The 23,036-nt window shown below is 34.7% G+C and overlaps 1 protein-coding gene, 1 long non-coding RNA gene and 1 pseudogene across 3 annotated transcripts; all 3 read left to right on the top strand.

Moving 5' to 3' along the window:
- Window positions 1–1,086: 1,086 nt before the first annotated feature.
- On the top strand, window positions 1,087–11,647 carry LOC141714153 (uncharacterized; annotated as a pseudogene).
- A 2,833-nt stretch (window positions 11,648–14,480) lies between these two features.
- On the top strand, window positions 14,481–15,346 carry LOC141714152 (uncharacterized). The gene is made up of 2 exons (XM_074517687.1): window positions 14,481–14,510; window positions 14,720–15,346. Exons 1-2 carry the CDS (start codon window positions 14,481–14,483, stop codon window positions 15,344–15,346), a joined length of 657 nt encoding a protein of 218 aa, XP_074373788.1.
- Window positions 15,347–16,885: 1,539 nt separating this feature from the next.
- Window positions 16,886–20,845, top strand: LOC141712174 (uncharacterized). Of its 2 annotated transcripts, none has more exons than XR_012571535.1 (4): window positions 16,886–17,024; window positions 17,189–17,368; window positions 20,130–20,263; window positions 20,357–20,845. It is a non-coding gene; the product is annotated as an uncharacterized LOC141712174 (long non-coding RNA). The 2 variants fall into 2 exon arrangements; XR_012571536.1 differs by having other exon boundaries at window positions 16,892–17,024; window positions 17,213–17,368.
- The last annotated feature ends 2,191 nt before the right edge of the window (window positions 20,846–23,036 follow it).

The raw sequence follows: 23,036 nt of genomic DNA, 5'->3' as shown, positions 1-23,036 counted from the left end.
GTAGTATGTATCTGTAGAATTTTGGGTTGTATTTATGTACTAGAGCTGCTGACTAGTGAGTAGGTTGTTGTACCTTTTTGCTATTACTTCCGAAGCGTCCTTACGCTTGTACTACCTAAAACTTTTGATCTATATATATACCAGTACCTTTTCTTTTTCAGCATTGTCATTTTTTTTAACCAGCACCTATTTTACTTTACCTTATTTATTGCACCAGTTATACCCCTGCGATACCATGCACCCTATTCCCTTAACTGTTCATATTCTGTAAAGAAGCATGCAATTTACTTAGTTCAACTGTTACAACTGTTTTCAAAAAGAGATATTTCTGTTTTACAAAACTTTTCTTTTATGCAAAGATTTGATTTAAAAGATAAATAAGTTGTTTGATTCTTTACAGAAAATGCCTCCCAGAAGAAACACCCGCACCAACACCCAAAATGAAGAAACCAACAACAACAACAATAACAACCAAGATGATACAAACCAGAATGCAAACCCGGGACCCATAGACCCAGCAATAGCCTAGATTCTTCAAATCTTGGCCCAACAAACAGTTCACCTGGCACAACAATAGCAAAGACAGACCAATCCCCAGGTAACTTTCAAAACTTTTCAGGCAGTTACCCACCAAAATTCAAGGGTTCCTTAGAGCCGATTGAAGTAAATGTTTGGTTAAAGGAGATAGAGAAGGCATTTGCCTTAGTGAAAGTAAAGGAAGAACAGAAGGTTGAGTTTGCAAGCTACTATTTGAAGAATGAGGCCACCTATTGGTAGGAGATGGTGAAGACATTGGAAGGTACGGATGTTATTACTTGGGAGAGGTTTAAGGAATTGTTTTTAGAAAAGTATTTTCCCCAGTTTGTTCAGGACCAGATGGAGTTGAAGTTTTTTGAGTTAAAGCAAGGAAATATGTCGGTGGCAGATTATGAAAGCAAGTTTGAAGAATTGTCAAGGTATGTGCCGTCATATGTGGATACTGACAGGAAGAAAGCTAAGAGATTCCAGCAAGGTTTGAAGCCATGGATCAGAGGGAAGGTAGCCATTTTTGAATTGGATACCTATGCAGGAGTTGTACAGAAGGCCATGATTGCAGAGACGGAGAGCGAGATGTCCCAGAAGGAGAAAGAGAGTAAGAAAAGGAAATTTTAAGGGAAGGAAGGTTAGACACAACCAGGGAAGTTTCCAAATTTTAAGAAGGGCAAGTTTCAGCCAAGGAAAAATTTTAATTACAAAGGACAAAATGCAGGCGACGGAAGCCAGGGCAACCGTCCAGTTAATATGAACCAGCCAAATCAGTTAAGATTAATTTTTCCAGATTGTCAGGTATGCGGGAAGAAACATGGAGGAGTTTGTAACAAGTTGAATGTGGTGTGTTTCAAGTGCAACCAGAAAGGGCACTATTCGAGAGAGTGCTGGAACCAGCCAGCAAAAGAGCCAGCAAATAAGGATCAGCCTATCTGAAATCCAGCAGTGAAGGTTCCAGCCATTGGATTTACGTGCTTTAAATATGGAAAGCCAGGACATATAGCAAGGGATTGCAAGACACCATCTCCAGTCAGTAATGCATTGAGGATTATGGGATTTACCCCAGCAGTGAATGAGACTTCAAGGGCTAGAGTTTTTGACATGTCTGTGAAGGATGCTATCCAGGATACTGATGTCGTGCCAGGTACACTTAATGTGAATTCTTTATGTGCCAAAGTGTTAATAAATTCGGGAGTAACTCGATCGTTTGTTTCACAAGATTTTGTTAATAAGCTAAATTGTCCAGTTGAGTATTTAAATGAGATAATGACTGTGGAATTAGCAAATCAAGAACGTGTATCTGTTAATCAAGTTTATGGGAATTGTGAGATTGAGATTTCTGGTAGTAAGTTTTGTGTAGATTTGATACCATTTAAGTTAGGAGAATTTGACGTTATCTTAGGCATGGATTGATTATCTAAGCACGATGCCCAGATAGATTGTCGAAATAAGAAGGTAATGGTGAAGACGCCAGATGAGAGGATAGTAACGTTCAAGGGCCAGAAGCAAGTAAAGAAGTTCTTAATGATGATTCAAGCTAAGAAGTTACTATGGCAAGGATGCAAGCATTTCGTTGCATATGTGATTGACAAAAGTCAGGAGGCAGCAAAACTTGAAGATATTCCAGTCGTCAATGAATTTCCAGACGTGTTTCCCGATGAGTTACCAGGACTTCCTCCAGATAGAGAAATTGAGTTTGCAATCGACTTAGCACCTGGAACAGAACCAGTATCCAAGGCCCCTTACAGAATGTCACCTGTTGAAATGAAGGAACTAGCGAAGCAATTGCAAGAGTTATTAGAGAAAGGAGTAATCAGACCCAGTGTATCCCCGTGGGGTGGACCGGTGCTATTTGTTAAAAAGAAGGATGGAAGCATGAGATTGTGCATCGACTATAGGGAGCTCAACAAGCTTACAATCAAGAACAAATATCCGTTACCCAGAATTGATGATTTGTTTGACCAATTCAAAGGAGCCAAGTACTTCTCCAAAATTGATTTAAGATCGGGATATCATCAACTGAAGATTAAGCCAGAAGATATACCAAAGACGGTTTTCAGGACAAGGTATGGACATTTTGAATTTTTAGTGATGTCTTTTGGATTGACCAATGCCCCGGCATCGTTTATGGACTTGATGAACAGAATTTTCAAAGAATACTTGGACAAGTTTGTTATTGTGTTTATAGACGATATTTTGATTTATTCAAAGACGGAAGAGGGTCATGCGGAACATTTGAGAATAGTTTTGGAGATTTTAAGGAAAAAGAAGTTATATGCTAAATTCTCGAAGTGTGAATTTTGGCTATAGGAGGTTCAGTTCTTAGGACACATAGTCAGTAATGAAGGGTTCAAAGTGGACCCAGCAAAGATTGAGGCCATTATAAATTGGGAAAGACCGAGAACACCAACAGAGATAAGAAGTTTCCTGGGGTTAGCGGGGTATTATCGTCGATTCGTTCAAAATTTCTCAAAGATTGCAACACCATTGACAAAGCTTACACGGAAGAATGAAAAGTTTATATGGAACGATAAATACGAAGAAAGTTTTCAGGAATTGAAGCGAAGATTAATCACGGCACATGTTTTGTCACTTCCAGACGATCAATGGAATTTCGTAATTTATAGCGATGCTTCTCATAAAGGACTAGGATGTGTTCTGATGCAGCACGATAAGGTGATTGCGTATGCGTCAAGGCTACTGAAGCCACACGAGCAGAAATATCCTACTCATGATTTGGAGCTAGCAGCCATAGTTTTCGCTTTGAAGATTTGGAGACATTATCTATATGGAGAAAAGTGCGAGATTTTCACGGATCACAAAAGCTTAAAGTACATATTCACACAGAAGGAGCTTAATATGAGGCAAAGGAGATGGTTAGAATTAATCAAGGATTACGACTGCATGATTAATTTTCATCCCGGTAAAGCGAATGTTGTAGCAGACACGTTGAGTCGGAAGGAAAAGTTAAATGTGTTATCAGTGCCCGAAGAAATATATAAGGAATTTCATAATTTGGAATTGGAAATTAGAGTTTGCAAGCCTGGTGAAGCAAAAGTGTATAGTATGACTTTCCAGCCAGAGTTGTTAGAGAAGATAAAGAAGTGTCAGGAAGATGTAATGGATCAAGATATAAATCGTTTGGTAGGTGAAGAATTGTGTACGCAAAAGGACGATCAAGGTATTCTTAGGTTTTCTTCTAGAATTTGGATTCCACCGGTGACGGAGTTGAAGAATGAAATTTTACAGGAAGCTCATATTCGAGGTATTCAATCCATCCAGGGAGTACTAAAATGTACAGAGATTTAAAGGAAAATTATTGGTGGCCAGATATGAAGAGGGAAATTACGGAATGGGTTAGCAGATGTTATACATGTCAGAGAGTTAAAGCAGAGCATCAAAGACCAAGTGGATTGCTACAGCCATTGGAGATTCCAGAATGGAAGTGGGAACATATTGCCATGGATTTCATAGTTGGATTACCAAGAACAAAAGCCAATCATGATTCCATTTGGGTTATAGTGGATAGACTTACCAAGTGAGCTCATTTTCTGCCTATAAATGAAAGATTTTCGCTCGACAAGTTAGTCCATATGTACCTGAAGGAAATTGTAGTTCGTCATAGAGTTCCTGTGTCTATTGTATCTGATCGAGATCCAAGATTTAATTCAAGATTTTGGAAAAGTTTTCAAGAATGTTTGGGAACGAGACTGAATATGAGTACGACTTACCACCCATAGATGGACGGCCAGAGTGAAAGAACGATCCAGAAAATTGAAGATATGTTACGTGTTTGTGCTATTGATTTCAAAGAAAGTTGGGACGCGCATTTACCTCTGGTAGAATTTGCTTACAACAACAGTTATCACGCCAGTATTGGGATACCACCCTATGAAGCCCTTTATGGACGTAAATGCAGATCTCCAGTATATTGGGACGAAGTAGGAGAACGCAAAATACTTGGACCTGAATTAGTACAGCAGACAAAGGAAGTTGTTGAAGTTATCCAGAAGAGATTGATAGCCGCACAGGACCATCAAAGGAAATATGCAGATCAATCAAGGAAAGACATGGAATTCGAAGAAGGAAGCTTAGTATTACTGAAAGTATCACCGTGGAAGGGATTTACGAGATTTGGAAAGAAAGGAAAGTTGAGCCCAAGATATGTCGGACCTTTTGAGATTCTAAGGCACGTTGGCAAAGTAGCTTACGAGTTGGCGTTACCTCCGCACATGGAGCACATTCATAATGTTTTTCACGTATCGATGTTTAAGAAGTATAATCCAGACTCCAGGCATGTAATAGAATATGAGCCAATAGAGCTTCAGGCAGATTTATCATATGTAGAGAGTCCGATAGAAATTCTAGAGGAAAGAGAGAAAGTATTAAGAAATAAAGTGGTAAAGTTAGTAAGAGTATTGTGGAGAAACCCAAAGGTTGAAGAGTCAACCTGGGAGTTAGAAAGTGATATGAAGGAAAAGTACCCTCATTTGTTTTCTTAGGAGATTCTGAGGACATAATTATTTTAAGGGGGAAGGATGTAATATCCGGGATATACCGTGTAATTATTTTTGCTAATAAATAATTATTATATATGTTCAGTATTTATTCTGTGAATTATTTGTTAAGTGTTAAATGTGTTTGGATGTTTAAAAATAATATTAATTGAGTATTTTAATTTTTATATGTCCAAAATAAAATATAGATAATTGTCATATCTTCCTAATTATTTTTATGATGATTTATGATTTTATAGAAAATATATGGATTTTATAAAATCTTTTTCGGAGTCTTTAAAAACTATTTTATACAATCGGGAACCAATCGACGTCATCCGTTTTTACGTTTTTATAACCCGAAACTCTTCCAAGAACTCCTTCCTAACCTAATTGCAATATTCCGAGCATTTTTCATGTTTTGACTTTTTCGATCCGGCGTACGGTTTGTCATGCGCGGGTCCCGGCGTAATATTTTCGATACATTATTCGTTTTGGTAAATCAATAAAACTCGTATTTTCGATAAACGGGATCTTTTTTTAAAACATCACAATTATCACCTCGTAATACGTGTAACTAGGCGCTGAGACCAAGACCGCAGTACAAATTGTACTGATTTGGATATTTATCCCGAAAAACGGTACTGTTTGGATCAGTTTTTATAAATAAACGTACCATTTCATATCCGGAATGATCCAACGGGATACTAATTTTCCGTAATTATAAATAGCCTTTACCGTATTTTATTTCGTATTAAAAATCATTTGTAGTCAGTAATTATTTAAATTTCCAGAGAAAATTCTTATATTCATAAACCCTTCTGAGAATCAAACCAACAATCGGAGGTGTTACCGGAGTCCGTTTGAAAAGCTCGAGTACTCAAAACGAAGGTTTTGAGGTGTACGATCAGATTCTGTGAACCATATACCTGCAGAAATCGAGGTTTATTTTCTGGAAATTTATTTATTTTCGAATAATTTTTATTAAAAATATGAATTTTTGTTCGGATGATTGTTTGAATGATTTGACGATTTCATGTTGTAGAGCTTGTTTTCCTGATGATTTTCATATGTCATATGTCTGATTTGGAGTTCAATAACATGCTCAAAATTGAGTTTGATTTTCGAATTTCAAAATTAGGGTTTATAACCCGTATGAATGTTTTCAATTGAAATTTGGGCCTTTTTGATTTAGGGATTATTAGCTGTTGATTTATAGTGGGTTGTGTTCCTTATGAAATTTGCAATCGATTGGTATATAGCTCGTTAACAGAGAATGTCTGAATCGAAGGGAGTTGTGTTTTGAAGTTTTCGTAGGTTCGCCGGAAACCGACGATGTTCTTGGCCATTTTCCGGCCAGGACAGGGATGATTGATGTGAGTTGATTGCATGGTTGTGTTCCTTGTGAAGTGTAGATGTGATCTGGAGGTGATGGTGGTGTGAGGATGCCGGAGACGAGTTCTCCGGCGAACCCCGACTGTTTTCCGGCGAGGGCTGGCAAAATTACATTTTAGTACCTTATCTTTTGGGGACGTTGAAGTTTGGTCCCTGAAGTTTCCAGAATTTGCAAGAATAGGATTACTGTTTTAAAAATATTCAAAAATCATATTTTCTATTTATTTTTATTATAAAAATTCATTTTTAATTTCTGAAAATTACAAAAATTATTATTTTAATTCCAAAAATTATTTTTAATTCAAAAATAAATCTGAATTAATTAGTTAATTAATTTTAGTTAATAATTAATTGATTAATTGGTCAATTAATTCGAAAATTAACTGATTAATTGATTTAATTAATTATTAATTGATTTTAATTACTTATTTTATTAGATTTAATTATTTAAAAATGATTTACAAATTCTGAGAAATAGTTTCGAGCTTTAAAATATTATTTTGAATTATTTTCAAGGCTCGATAATTATTATAAAAGTGTTTTGAAGCCAGATTTGGCCAACCGAACCCTATTTATTACTCCGGAATTGATCCAATGACCCGTTTTAATTCCGAAAAATATTTTAAAAATCATTTTAAATACCCGAAAGCATGTTTATGATCCAAGACTTCTTTATAAAATGATATATCATTGATTATTTGACGTTTTATGTGCTATATGTGACTTGTTGGTTAACTGTCGGTCTATATATTCGATGTTTACTTGTTTATAGTATAACTTTCAATTCGTTAATCGGATTTGGGTGAAACGAAGGGTAGATAGAAGTATATGTCGAATAGAATCGTATGAGTTGAATATTGATAGATGCTTATGATATGTGAGCAGAAGAGGCAAGGCGTAGGAAAGGGAAACAGATAGTCGAGGAGTAGACGGTTGTGATTGAAAGTTAGAAAAGTATAGCAAGCTAATACTAGGCAAGTGTTCTGAACTTTCTCAAGATATATTGTAGTGGATTGATAGTCCTGTTATATATTGCAAGTGCTTTGATGCACTGAACCCAAAACCCTGATTCCAGTTATTGATTTTGAGCCGTAAACTTTATTCGTTCTAAACCATTGATTGTTGTATACCCAAATACGAATCACAGATATACGATACTACTCCACAAATACATACAAACTAAATACCAAACACTGAACCGAATTACTTATATACTCAAACCATTGTACCTTATGATTTGAAAGACCAATTCCTGATAACCCTGAAATATTGATTCCTTTGTTATCTAATTCTTTCATTACCTAACATCCAAGCCTTGAAAATGCCATATTGATCCTTATGAAAATTGAAACCATTCCATTATTGAACATCCAATGTTGTTAATGATTCTATTTATTGCTTATTACTGTTTATTCTGTTATTATGTTAGAATTGGATTGTTTTTATAAAATTGTGGACCAGATTCGTGGTCAGACCATATAATGGTCAAGTTAGGCCAATGTGTGCCTTGGATCCAGTAGTTAGAGCAGTGTTGTGTGCTTTGCTCGGGGTTAGTGCGTGACTGATCAGCAGCCTAACCTTGGTTTTTAAAATGAAAATATAATATCCAATTCTAAATCATAATTCATTGTTCACTCGATATCATAACCCTTTTTATTTGATGATCATTATTCTCAATTTTGTCATTGTGACTTGCTGAGCTAGTTGGCTCATTTGTGCGATGTTGTTTATGTTCTTTTCCAGTTAAGAAGGAACCAGTTGGTAACGAAGATCCCCAGTCCAGCGCGAGAGCTAGGGGTTTAGGTTGATCGAGTTAAGCTAGTAGGCTTCTTTTGGGATAATTTGAGTTTGTAAAAGCTTGTAATAATGTTTAATACTCAGTTCTGAGTTTGAATAGTTGGGATTTGAACGTTTGTAATATAAGTAGGTGTGTTTGGCTTGTGTGCATACTTTAACCTGTTGCGGTCCGTGGTATTTGGTAAGTAGGGTCACTGCATATTATTATTATCTTTATTATTGTTATAAGCAGGTTATAAATAAGATGTGTGTGTGTGGACCCCAAACTTCTGACCCGGGTTTGGAGGGCGCCACAGAGGCTCCTATCAAAACTACTCTTCGAAACTCACGCCTTCTTTTCGGAGACTACATCAACAACGTGTATGTATGTATCGATTTTACTGCTTGAAGTTGAATCAATCTTCCGGCTTCAATTACCCAATACCCATGGCAATTAATTTCATTTTCAACAGTAAAAATATTGTTCTATATATTCTCTTCTGATCTCTTCAGTCTTCACATATCTCAATTTTAGCTCATATTTACTCCTATTCTTTTGCTTACAGCTTACCCAAAAAAATTAGACAGCACACGTGATTTTATTGAGTTAAGCTTTAAATTGGTGGTGTGGAGTAGTGGAGTATCGTGGAACTTAGAATTTAGATTACTGGTACAGGTTTGGCACCAAAGTTTGAAGTCAATGCATTACAGGTTTGGTAGTCTTTTTAATTTGTTTAATTGTTTCAGTTTGGTTATTATTTTGTTTTGAGGTTCTAATATTCTAATTTTGTTTTGGCAGGCTACGTGCTTTGGGTTTTATCCATGGACTCGTGAACTAAGTATTCAGAACCAGAAGCTTATCGAACTTCTCTCGGGTTTTTCTATTCCATTTGATTTTGATGATAATTTGATTTGCTTGGTTGTGTAAATTTTTTAATTAGGCCTCCTAAAATTAGAAAATATGATTGTGGGTATGAAAAGCGCATGAAAAAGAAAAGAGCTGAAGCATTAGTTGAATCTCAAAGAGGATCTCTTGATAAATTTATTATAAAAGGAAAAAAAACTCAATTGAAAAACAATTTGTGGATATTGATGCTCAAATTGGTATTGGCATTTTAGATGATGATAATGTTAATAAAGTGCCTGTTGAGAATGATAATTTTGATGATGTGCATATTGAGGATGATGATGAAGTTCTGATGATATTTTGTCTGAAAATGAAACTTACCACTTCCCTAATATATATGATCCTAGAACTTGGGATGGTCTTGATTCTAAAATGATTGATTTGTTGGTGAAAAATGGTCCTAAAAGGGATCATTCTCTTATAAAAGGCCCTAAGGATATTTTTTCTAGGAGATTTACTGCATATTTGTATACTAGAGTTTTGTCAAATGGAGAAAAATGTGACAGAGATTGGCTTGTTTATTCGAAAGAGCTTGATAGAATATTTTGTTTTTGTTGTAAGATATTTAAGAAGGGAATTGGTAGAGGTCAATTAGTAAATGAAGGTTTTTCAGATTGGGGGCATGTTGGTTTAAGGCTTAAAGAACATGAGACAATTATAGATCATGTTAAAAATATGACTACTTGGTATGAGCTGCGTCTTAGATTTCAAAAGAATCAAACTCTTGATAAAACTACTCAAATACTAATTGAGAAAGAAAAAGATCATTGGAAGAAAGTGTTGCATAGAGTTATCTCAATTATTAAATGTCTCGCTAAACATAATTTGGCATTTCGTGGTTCCAATGAAAGATTGTACCAAAAGAGTAATGGTAATTTTTTGGGTTTAGTAGAAATGTTGGCCGAATTTGATCCAATTATACAAGAACATGTTAGGCGTGTTACTAGTAATGAGATTAATAGTCATTATTTAGGTCATAACATTCAAAATGAGTTGATACTTTTGCTTGGTTCCGTAATTAAAAAGGAAATTATTAGGAAAATAAAACAAGCAAAATACTTTTATGTGATACTTGATTGTACTCCTGATGTTAGTCATCAAGAACAAATGTCTATGATGTTAAGATATGTAGATGTCTCCTCGAGTCTTGTTAGTATTGAAGAATCTTTCTTAGGTTTTTTGAATGTGAATGATACAATTAGACAAGGCCTTTTTAATATTTTACAAGATGAATTGAAAAATCTTGATCTTGATATATTTGATGTTTGAGGCCAAGGTTATGACAACGGATCGAATATGAAAGGAAAACATCAAGGAGTAAAAAAAAATTAGAGATCAATTCTAGAGCTTTTTATACTCCTTGTGGTTGTCATAGTCTAAATTTGGCATTATGTGATATGGCTAACACATGTGGTAAAGCTAGAGATTTTTTTGGGGTCATACAACGTATATATACAATTTTTGCTTGTTCTACTAAAAGATGGAAAATTTTAAAAGATAATATTAAAGGATTAACTCTTAAATCATTGTCATCTACTCGTTGGGAGTCGTATTGATAGTGTTAAAGCTATAAGGTTTTAAATGTTGGACATTAGAGAAGCTTTACTTCAAGTAGCCGATGTTGATGATGATTTCAAAATAAAGAGTGAAGCTAAATCTCTAGCGACTAATGAGTTAGGTGATTTTGAATTTTTGATTGCAATAATTATTTGGTATGATATATTGTGTGCAGTTAATATTGTGAGTAAGCTTTTACAATCAAAGGATATGCTTATTGATGTGACTATCGAAAACATAAAGGGCTTGATTTCTTTTTTTTTGAGACTTATCGAGAAACTGGATTTCATAATGCCTTAGTTAGTGCTAAAGAACTTGCAACTGAAATGGATATTGATCCTTTTTTTCCCCAAAGACGTGAAATTAAAAGGAAAAAACACTTTAATGAAAATACAAGTACTGTTTCAATTGCTTCTCCATTGTCTGGTGAAATTTTTTTTAGAGTGAACTATTTTCTTTACGTAGTAGATCAAGCTATTAGTTCTTTAACAGAAGATTTGAGCAATATAAAGAATATGAAAGTATATTTGAATTTTTGTTTACTGCTAAAAAATTCAAGCCATTAGATGATATGAATTTAAAAAGTTCTTGTGTTCACTTTGAAAAGGCACTTAAACACAATGGGCAATCTGATATCGACGGGAATGAATTATTTGTAGAACTAAAGTTGCTTGGAGAAATTCTGCCTAGTGATGTTACAGGAGCTATTGATATATTGAAATTTTCGAAAGACTTGCACTGTTATCCCAATATAACTATTGCATATAGAAACTTGTTAACAATTCCTATAACAGTAGCATCAGCTGAACGGAGCTTTTCAAAATTGAAGTTGTTGAAGTCTTATTTGCGATCCACAATACGTCAAGATCGACTCAACGGATTGGCGTTAATTGTAATTGAGAATGATATTTTGGAGAAAGTAAAATACGAAGACTTGATTGATGATTTTGCTTCAAAGAGTGTTCGAAAAATGACACTTTTTGAATAAAAAGTTAGCATCAAGTTATTCTTGTACAAAGAAATTATTATTATTATTATATAGAAAGAAAATTGAGTTTTCGATATTATATTATGGACCCAATTTTTTTTATGTAGCACAGGGCCCCTGAAATGTTTAAGACGGGCATGCCTCCATGAACTCCTCTTCTGGATCATCCTCATCAAACATCTCATCTTTAAAACCCCAAACATTATCATTATCTACCATCTATAAGTGGCACAACAAAATGTTAATATTTTAAAACTCTCAACTCACAGGTCACACCTAAAAGGCAGTCTGCAGGAAGTTAACATAGGCTCTGGATACCAACAGTAATACCTCGACTTTTCAGACAATAATTACACTTAAATATTCATCTACAAATCTAAATTTTATTCATAAAAAGAATAAGTTTCCGGTTGTCCATAAAATTCTAAAATTCAAGACAGAAATAAAGTCATCTAAGCTGAAAATAGAGTCAAATCCTGGAGACGCAACTCCAATGAAAACATAATCACTAAAATATTATTTCAAAGCAAGCTCAAATCAAATCTACCTTTAAGATGTCCCAAACGGTAAGCACCTGAAAATATATAAGTAATGAGCCAAAGAGCCCAGCAAGAAAATAATTCTACAATAGTGGATCAAGTATCATAATTTTATAAAACCAAAATCATTGTCCAAAATCCATATGACATAAAATATAATTTAAATTCACAGCTCGCTAAGGCCACAAATACCTGGTGACACGGTATCAAAAGTTCATAATTTCTGTCAATAATGTGCCCCTTACTAAGGTATCATATAGTATGCGATCCCGAAGGCATCATAAGTAGCACTCCCTAGTAAGGTATCAAAAGCTAATTTCGGAACTATACGCAACTACTAACTGGTTCACTGGGAATTCTTATTCTTAAAACAGGGTACTTGATCCATAAATTTTAAAACAAAAGCAGTGTAAAAATATTTCAAAATAAAATAAAGTGTAAAGAGTTAACTTACCTTACTGTGCTAATGACGGTCCAAAATATTTCCAAGTAATTCCTATATTTAAGTGAACCAAACAAAGATAATTACTAACCTAATTTATACAAGTATAGCAAACACATTAAATCCAACTTGGAAAAATATCATGTTAAGCGGCAATGTCACAGTCAGACAGATTAGTACATTTTAGAATTACGTAACCTAAAATGCTCACAGAAAGAACAGAGTAATTGGTTGACAACAAAACCGTCTAAAGCCATGTTTGCATTCGATCATCTCAGACAAGTAAAGTGCCTTTGTAGAAGGATGTCTCCTTACGGATAATGCAATTATTGCTTATGAAGTAAATCACTATATCCGAAGGAAAACTCAAGGCAAGTATGGGGTTGCAGGTCTGAAAATTGATGTTTCTAAAGCTTTTGACCGTCTTGAATGGGGTTTTATTGAAAATATGTTGGTAAAATTTGGCTTCCAACCTTTATGGATTAATCGCATAATGGCTTGTGTCACAACTGTATCCTACAGTTTTCTTCATAATGGCGAGGTTTTTGGCAGTATTACTCCGCAGCGGGGAATCCGCCAAGTAGATCCCATCTCTCCCTACCTGTATATTCTTTGTTCGGAAGGCTTAACTTCGATCATTAACAGGAATGAAAGTGTGGGTTTAATTCATGGTGCTACGATAACTAGGGGTACACCCTCTATAACTCACCTCCTCTTTGCTGATGACTGTTATCTATTTTTCCGAGCTACTGATGTTGAAGCTTGTACGATGAAGAGCATTTTGCATAGATATGAAAACCTTTCAGGGCAGGCCATTAATTATTCTAAGTCGAACATTACATTCAGTCCAAACACATTACGGGTTGATCGTGGAAAAATTTGCTCTACTTTGGGGGTTCAAGAACTAAATGTCCATGGTAAATATCTGGGCATGCCAATGTTTGTGGGGCGAAACAAAAATGATACTTTTGGTGTCCTCAATGATAGAGTGGTTCAAAGGCTACATGGATGGGAAAATATTTCTCTGTCAAAAAGTGGGAAACTCACTCTTTTGAAAACAGCAGCTCAAGCCATTCCAACTTTTTGGATGAGCCTTTTCCTAATCCCTAGCAGCATTTGTGATAAAATAGAGAAGAAATTGAATGGCTTTTGGTGGGGGCATGGGACTCAAGGTAAAGGAATCCGATGGACATCGTGGCATCAGTTGTGTTCTTCAAAATATGGAGGTGGCTTGGGAGTAAGAAGTTTAAGTCTTTTTAATACAGCTATGCTAGCTAAGCAAGGGTGGCGGATTCTAACAGAGGAAAATTATCTTGTCACTAAGCTTCTGAAAGCTAGGCACTTCCCTCGTACAGATTTTTTGAATGCGGAGATAGATGTAATTCCAAGCTACTTGTGGCGTAGTATCTTATTCGCGAAAGATATTGTTAAATCTGGTAGTCGACGGAGAATTGGTGATGGGGCTAGCACCAAGGTATGGAAGGTGCCTTGGTTACCATGTGTGGACAATGGATATTTATCTACAGCCGTTATCCCTGAGCTGCAGGATTTTTACGTCCAGAATTTAATGCACTCTAACACAAATATGTGGGACACTGACTTGTTGGCTTAGCTGTTTGATGACCGAGACTATCAGTTAATCCAAAGTTCCAATCCCTCTTAATTAAAAAAGTGATTCTTGGTTCTGGTTACATGATTCTAAGGGCAAGTTTACGGTGAGAAGCGCTTATAAGCAGCTGCAAGGTCCCTACGATACAACATTGCACAGTTTCTGGCATCGGCTTTGGACTTTAAAAATTCCAAGTAAGGTAACGTGTTTTTATGGCGTGTCTGTAAAGGTTTCTTACCGACAATGTTGGCTTTGGCTTCAAAACATGTTCAGGTAAATACACGCTGCCCTTGGTGTTTTATGCACAATGAAAGTGATATGCACACCCTTTTTGAGTGTGAATTTGCAAAAACAGTTGGTTAATGACCACCTTCCATGATCAAGTTCGAACCAACTACACTGAGTCATGTTCTGCTACGCTTAATCAAGTTTTCCAAACTCTGAACCGGGAGTAATGTGCTATATTTGGAATGTTTTGTTAGAGTCTCTGGTACCATCATAATAACTGGGTGTGGAACCGAGTAAATGGGTCTGCCTTCGGCGTAAAATCTGCAGCAATGAGTTTGCTTTCTGAATGGAGACGGGCTCGTGCTCTTGAGCACAGGGAGAACCTTCCAATATCTGTTGAGAGTTCAAGATGGAGCAAGCCACTTGTTGGATGGATAACAGTGAATATTGACGCAACCCTCTGTTGGGATAACTGTGTTGGGGTTGGTGCGATAATTCGGGACTCAGAAGGGAAGTTTGTTCGTGCGAGATGTAATCGTATAGCTGGTAAATGGAAGCCTAAGGAAGCTGAAGCTTTAAGCTTGAAGATGTCTTTATCTTGGGTCCAAAACTTAAACTATGACCACTGCATCTTTCAAACTGATTCTAAATTACTGGCCGAAGCTTGTAAAGGCATAGATGGAGCTAGCTATTTTCATACGATTGCTCTAGATTGTGTTGAATTGTGTGAGCACTTTAATCATATATTAGTGCAATATGTGCGTAGGTCTGCGAATGGAGTAACACATTTGTTAGCTACTCATTCTACGTCTGACCTTAGGGAGTGGGTTGATGATCTTCCCGAATTTATTCATGATGTACTGTGTTCTGATTCTCTTTGATTAATGCAATTCCTTTTCCTTCAAAATAACAAAACAAAGTTATAGGCTCACAACATAAAATCATAAATAGAATAATAGGCTGACAACAAAACATAATATAAAAGAACAAACTTTAAGATTTTAAATAGTGTAAAATAATAAATAATTAATGATAGCTTTTTATTCATCAAATCAAATAAAATATTTACTAACTCTACCATAATATATAAATTAAGCCAAATACATTAATAACACATAAATAATGTATACATAAGATTAAAATAAATATACACACATTAAACTTACCAAATGTATAATACTTTGAAAAATAAATAATAAAAACATGTGTAAATTTTACTTTAACTAACATACAATTAATAAACACATTAATAAAGTCTAGACACAATATATTTAGTATAATAACATGTCAAAACAATAATTCATTTCATTTTAACACTCATTAATAAATTATCGACTACCCAAATCAGTTAATATATTATAATAACAGATAATATAATAATAGAAATAATGATAACAATACATAATAATCATAATATTAATAAAATATACAAGTTAATGAACATATTATATAAAATAATAATATTACAATAAAACATATCCCTCCACACGTGTATATAATTATATCAAATGACAACATAAATTATTAACCTAGTAATTTGCAGACACCTACATAATTTAAAAAAATTATAAGATTCCTACCATAAATCATCTCATATAAGATAAATGACTAATTTAAAAACAAGATATTTAAATATTTAACACATTACATACCAAGTACATATGAACTAATAAACAAATATCAATATCAAATAACATGTATAAATCACGTATTATATCAAATCAGCAAGTATGCAAGCATTTGAAAGAACTTGACATCTATATAAATTAAATATATTAAAGTGAGTATAAAAAGGTGAGAAAACACATTTTAAAAGAAAGCTAGAAGTAAACAGAGAGAATGAGGAGTACGTGAGAAAAAAGATGTTGTGCAAGAAATAAACTAGCTGAGACACGTATATTTATTTACAAATTTGACGTAGTGCCCTCCTATTATGACAGTTAGTAATCACCCACTATTTTAAAATGACGCATATCTTATCTCTGAGTAACGTTTTTTTTACCAAGTAAAATAGACATGTAAATATATAAAATAATATATAATTATTTTAAAGATATTTTAGAACATAAAGAAATATATTATTCAAATCTATGTTTCTTTAAAATCTTGCATGTATGTATATGAACCACAATTTATGAAATATTTATTTTTACGACCACAATTAACTTAAGTTATATATATATATATATATTTACAAAGAAAAATACCGATTATTTCTATTATGCGGTTTTTGAGATTAATTTGATCAAACTGCATGTATATTTTTTTATGATTTGAGCAAAATACCGCACCGCCCGCACGGCAATTACCCTAATGAGATAGTTAGCAAAAAAAGGTACAAAAATTAGACGCGTTGGCCCAATTCTGTTTTTGCTAATTTTATAGGCCCAAAGCCCAATATTGGACATAGACTGTCCATTTCAATAGAACTGGGTCAAATTCATTACCCTTGGTGTGCAGCCGCCAGCCAGTCAGCCGCTTCTTTACTAAACTTCCATCATGTTGCTTCAATATAACCTTGAAGATGTTGTATCAAATTAAAGATCTTTCTCGATTAAGGTTTTTTACCTTACACTTAAATTTCGTATCTTATTCATTTATGATTACTGCTTGATTTTACATACTGTTTTGTTACTATATGCATGATATAAACAATTCATTCTTATAAAGTGTTGAATTATATAAATGCCGTCCAAGGTTTCTTAGTCAACTGAAATTTTCAGGGTTCTGTTGTGTTTCTGATTCAGACCGGAATGCAATAAGACACTGTTATATTGATGTATTGATGTAATAACATGAATATTTGAGATCGTGACATATCGCATTATCTCGGCCCTCTGTCACTTGTGGAGCTTCTTTATGCTAATTTTCCAGTTTCAGTCTCCGACTGGTATCTTTTTATGGTATCTCTCTCTCTCTCTCATAATTTGCTTTGCTTAATATTTGTATATTATGCAAATGTCTTGTTCTTTAGTTTTATAAGCCGGGGGTTAGTGTTTTTTTATCTGATGGCATTTTAATAATAGACTGGGGTGTTTTTAGGGTGATTTATGTATTTTTGGTTTTAAAATAGGATGTTCTTTTAGACTGTATTGTGTGAAAGGGGCTAGGTTTATTCATTGGAGGAAGTTTCTATGCTCTGCTAAATTTGAAAATTTAAGTCATTGGTTTGTGGATTCTGTTCAAATAGCATGGAATGATATTTAATGCTTCTTTTCATCTTGCTTAACCGAACCCCCACCAATATAGATTTCTAATTTAACGGAGCATACAAATTTCCTCTTGTGCATTTGTCCTACACCTTTCACATACAATTTCTTAATAGTAAACAAAACAATGATTAGAGAGGAAATAAAACCATATTATAAGGAGAGTTGTATATTTTTGGGATATTGTCTTTTAATAATGTTTTAGTTATGGAAATTTAGTCACTCTCAGACACTACCTCCATTCACATTCCAACTCAACTCAAACAAATTCCAGTGATAGACATTGTTCAACATGTTAGTTTGACCTCTTACCTTAAGGGTTTCATTACAAAGGGTTTGACATAGGACAACTTACCCCCAAAATGATTTTGTGAAGTTTTGTTGAAGGGTCATATAGGAAGTTAATGGAATTGACAAAGAAGAGAGATTTTAAGGAAAGAGCAATTTATAAAGTGGAGCAAACGGGAAAGGATTTTCCAATAAAGTGTGAACACGTTATATTAATTGTTAGCCAAAGTTAAAGTGAGTTTTCACTTAAAATGAGGATAATTTTTAAGTATATCAGGCTTGCTTCTATTAAAAATTTCCTCCCTTTATACTAGACTCGAGTACATGGAGTGATGTGACCTCATCTTGCTAAGAGCAGATCCAATGCTAAAATTGGTATCATTTCTATAGTTTGGAATCAAATGTAAAAAATTTCAATTCCAAAGGGTTGCATATGTTCATCTAGGCACATCATCAATTAACCACAATTGAAATGCATGTTGTATTTTAAATGATAGGTAGGAGAGAGTGACAAAAAAATAGTTAAATTTGGAATTATTAAGTTGCAAATACACTAGCATTGGAGTTGAAGCTCTATTTTAACAACCATAAAACACGTATTGGTGCCAAATTATAGTAATGGATTGGCCATTTAGAATTTAGCATTTAGCATTAGACGCTCTAAGAGCTTCCCCACCCATCGAACTCCGTCAATTCATTAATTTACTTAATGTAGTTTAAAACTGTATAGAAAAAATTAACTATTTTGCTATTTTCTATGCAACGGTTACAATATAAAAGGTTGATTTGTCTAACGAATCGATGAATTGATGGATTTTTATTGATGCATCATGTGTTTATACTCCATCAATCCGTCAGTTACTCCATTAATTTTTGATGGAGTAACTAACGGATTGATGGACTTCGGTTATATTAATGGACTAATTGAACACTGCTGCATTTTTACGCTCCGCCAATCCGTCTAACGAATCAACTAATTTTATGCATCGGTGTATATGCTCTAAGATCAGTTCAACTTTGTCTAATAAATAAAGACACTTGACAACGCTTTTTGGAAACCATCTTTGAGTTTGTTTTCTACTTGACAAATTGTTTTGTTCTTAATTTTTTTTCAATTCCATTAATTTCATACATGACTCATTAACAATGCATCTTGATATAGTTTTTTGTAACTAGTCCTTGGGGATGATAGAATGCTAGATAATAGTTCGTTAATATCTCATACATCTAATGTTTTTCATTCTTGTAGACAATATAATACAAAGCCATATAAAATAAGCTTCTTGACTAGTTTTTATATTATAGTTGTTGATTTATATCTTATATATCATAAGTTTTTCTTCCTTGCAACAATATTCAAGGAAAAACCTAAAAAAATAAACTTTTTAGCGTGAAAGAGGTACACTAGTTTATGAGGTGATTTATTTGATTGTCTTACTCAAAATTTTGATTTTGTTCTTTAAATTTATGATATTTTGTCTTTTCTAAGGTCATAACAATGTGAAAGCGGTACACTTGTGCATTAGAGAAAATTTGTATATTATATTAGATGATAGAGAAAACCTAGGTTTGTGGATTTTGTGTAATGACATGAAAACACGTACAAGAGAAACAAATAAGACTACACCCTTTATTTAATCAAAAAGAAAAAAGATTGATGCCCTTATTGTGTATTTTCCTCTTTAAAAGAATTTCATACCAACATAGATTTTTAATTTAACGGAGCATAGTGTACATGTGTTGCACTTTTCACATAATTTTACCTTGAAGGTGTTTAAATTAAGTCTCTTTCGTCACATTTTCGTCCATGTCTCAGACAAGTCGACGTTATCGTCTTGAAATGAAGTGTACTACTGTTACTAATGAGTAGTGGGAGTCCACCTCTGAAAATTGAAAACTATTGCAAATATGGACCAAATTTTATTATTATTATTTATAATTTGTGCTGCTATTTGGTGTGATTATTTTAATGCTATAAAGTTCTTATTTTAAGTCTTGTTTGAGGTGATACAATGTGAAAGAAGAACCAGTCATTAGATGAAACTTTTATGCACGGCTAACTAGAATAAACTTTGGTCTGTGAATTATGCTGACACATATGAACAAGACAAGAGTAAGGTGCACATAGTTATAAATTTCTAATTTAATGGGACATGGGTATGTGTAGGTTGTGCACCATTTGCAATATGCCAGAGTTGTCGGACTCCCTAATTTTCATTTGCAGTTTTTTGGCTATTCTTTTGGGACTGTAGAGATTTGATGCTGTCTGGTGATGCTGTGCTGGAATATAGAAAATGGAAGGTAAATGAATCCTAAAGGAAAGTGCATCATTTTGGTTTTGTGGCAACTCTGCAACTTTTCTTGTTTAATTTTTCCCTCCTCTTTTTGTACCAGCTTTGTTCGACATGGTTTTCTGGGCTTTGTTGGATTCAGATGTGCACTCTATTACAGTTGCAAATGCAGAACCTCAATAAGCTGAAGAAGACAGAATAAGTGTCTGATGCCGATTCTAAATTACTAAAAGAATTATCTGAAAATGAAAGCGAGGTTGATGAGCTTTTAAATTTGGATGAGCTTAGAGAAACTTGGCTGAAGAATTAGAACAAGGCTAAATCAGGAAGAAAGCATTGAGTTATGTCATATGCTAGTAATAAAATTAACTAAGGATGAGCATGGTCGGTTTGGTGCGGTTTCGATCGAAAACCAAATTGTAACCAAATTCATTCGGTTTCTAGATTTAAAAATAAAAACTGAACCGAACACTGTTGGTGTGGTTTCGGTTTTTAGTTGTGGTTTGAGTTTGTGATGGTGTGGTTTCGGTTTTAAAACCAAACAAAATTAAATATAATTTAATACTATTGATTATAGGTATTTACAAAGCCATATACCTTGACGTCTTAAAACTTTACACATTCAGATTAAAATAAAAGTTTCTCAATACATTTCTCTTTAAAAAAACTGAATAACAGCCATTCAAGAACATTGCAGAAGCATTTCTTATATCAACTAAAGGTAAAATGATTGATAAAAATTAGGGAGGCGTTTGGATGCACCATGAGAATGTGAATTGGCAATGGGAATGGGGATTAATGAGAATGAGAATGAAATGAAACCCAATAAATATGGTGGGTTTGATTTACCCACCAAGAGGCCCATTCCCCATCACTAAATTGGTAATTCAAACACTATCACTTGGGTTTAAAGTTCCGATTTTCGTTAACCGGACACATTAACCATCAACCAAACACTCCTTAAAATTCAAAGAAATTAAATGTGATTCCAACAACCTGCTAATTTACCCAGTTGCAGTTGCTATCGGTTCCATTTCACCAAAATAATCTGGAAGTTTTCCTGTGATATTGCAACTCCTCAATATCCCGCGAAAACAGAAGAGTGAAGTTGCAGGCACTAATTATTTTAATTAAGAGAGAGCTATATAAGAGATCTAACTTACAATGTTTCTAAATTACAAAAATATGCAGGCCAAAATCTAACTCACAGTCTGCTATAACAGTTGCAGTTGTTTTGTGATCTGATAATGGTGAATATAGAACATGGCCAACCTATCAACCACGAGAAACTTATTAAAACACAAGTACTTTAATGCTATGGTAGCTGTTGTTGGGAGAAATTTATAACAACACGAATTCGGAGGTTGCTGGAATCACGGAACAAATTATGTTGATTTGAAGCTATTTTCATGAAAAACACGCAGAACATGGGATGAAAATTGATGGATGTTATAGCTGATCTTGTTCGATGATTCTTAGAATGCCAGAGGAATAGTATTTATTCTCTCTTATTTCAAACTGTTGATCATCCGTGAACAAGAGGCCTACGTACCCTTTTATAGGGGTTCAAGCTACACGTAATTCTTGGAGAAAAAGTTGCCTAGACAGGCTATGGTTTGGCCCGGTCCATCAAAGCCCAGGTTCGTTGACCGTTGGATAATTCGTAATAAACCCATATTATTCCATGGCCAAGCCCATATTATTCCATGGCCAAGCCCAATTAGGCTGTAATAGGCTGTCATGGCATTAGAAGAAGATATCTCGTTGGTGAGGCACGAGAACACCTAGAGCCCTCACATGCGACCCCTTAGAGTTTGGTCATATGACGTGGACCCAGAAATATGTAAGTATTGTTGACCTCGATGAGACCCTTCCAAAGTGTGATATAGTGTTGCAGGGACTCTATGATGTGCCGTGGAATCATATAGTCACAAGTTATTGTAATTATATTTTCTGTTCAGCTTACACGTGAGTTTATACTACCGCTGGTCTCCTCAAGTCTCTTTATAATGTGTGGAGAAGACTCCTCTCTTATTGAGAGGTGGACATGTCTCCCTTTTGATAATATGTGGACATGCTGCTTCTCATGCTGATATGGTGGTAGTCCACCACTCCTAGTAATATGAGGGCATGCATGATATGAGGAGAGGACTCCCCTCTTAGTGGTATAAGAACATGACTCCTCTCTTGTTGCGAGGTGGACATCACTTATATCTCGTTGAGAGTTGGAAAAGACTCCCTTCCCGATGAAGAGGTGGACATGACCCCCTTCCCGATGGAGAGGTAGACATGACTCTCTTTATGCTGGAGAGGCGGACATGACTCACATCGTGGTAAGAGGAGGGCAGGACTCACCTGCTAGTAAGAGGAGGGCGGGACTCACCTCCTAGTAAGAGGTGGGCATGTGTCACCTTCTAGTTATAGCTGGGCATGTGTCATCTTCTAGTAAGAGGTGGACATGACTATCCTTCTTTACATATTCTCACGTGTCATCCAGTGAAGTCTTGGTCAATATGCTATACACGGTCTTGTTCCATATACAAATTACGAGAGCTACTCCATATTCTTGGACTTGTTTATTAAGCCAAATATTATGAATAATTCAGTTAATAGGTCTGTTTAGAGCACATGTCCATATTTGGGCATAACACTAGCAATAATCTCAATGCTTTCATCCTGATATACCCTTGTAGTAATCCTTTAGCCATGTGGGTTCCTTGGTACGTCTTCTCGACTTTCTAAGCTCATCAACCTCACTTGCTTTTTCAACAACTTTTTTTAGT

This window comes from Apium graveolens, chromosome 3 (genome assembly GCF_009905375.1).
Source record: "Apium graveolens cultivar Ventura chromosome 3, ASM990537v1, whole genome shotgun sequence".
NCBI classification, from domain to species: Eukaryota; Viridiplantae; Streptophyta; class Magnoliopsida; order Apiales; family Apiaceae; genus Apium; species Apium graveolens.
The sequence above is the reverse complement of the archived record's forward strand: the minus strand, read 5'-3'. Positions and strand labels throughout refer to the sequence as shown.

Coding starts and splice junctions, on each gene's coding strand:
- LOC141714152 (XM_074517687.1), top strand. CDS start 14,481: ATGTTGGCTTTGGCTTCAAAACATGTTCAG. Junction 14,511..14,719: donor TGGCTTCAAAACATGTTCAG/GTAAATACACGC, acceptor ATGTTTTGTTAG/AGTCTCTGGTACCATCATAA.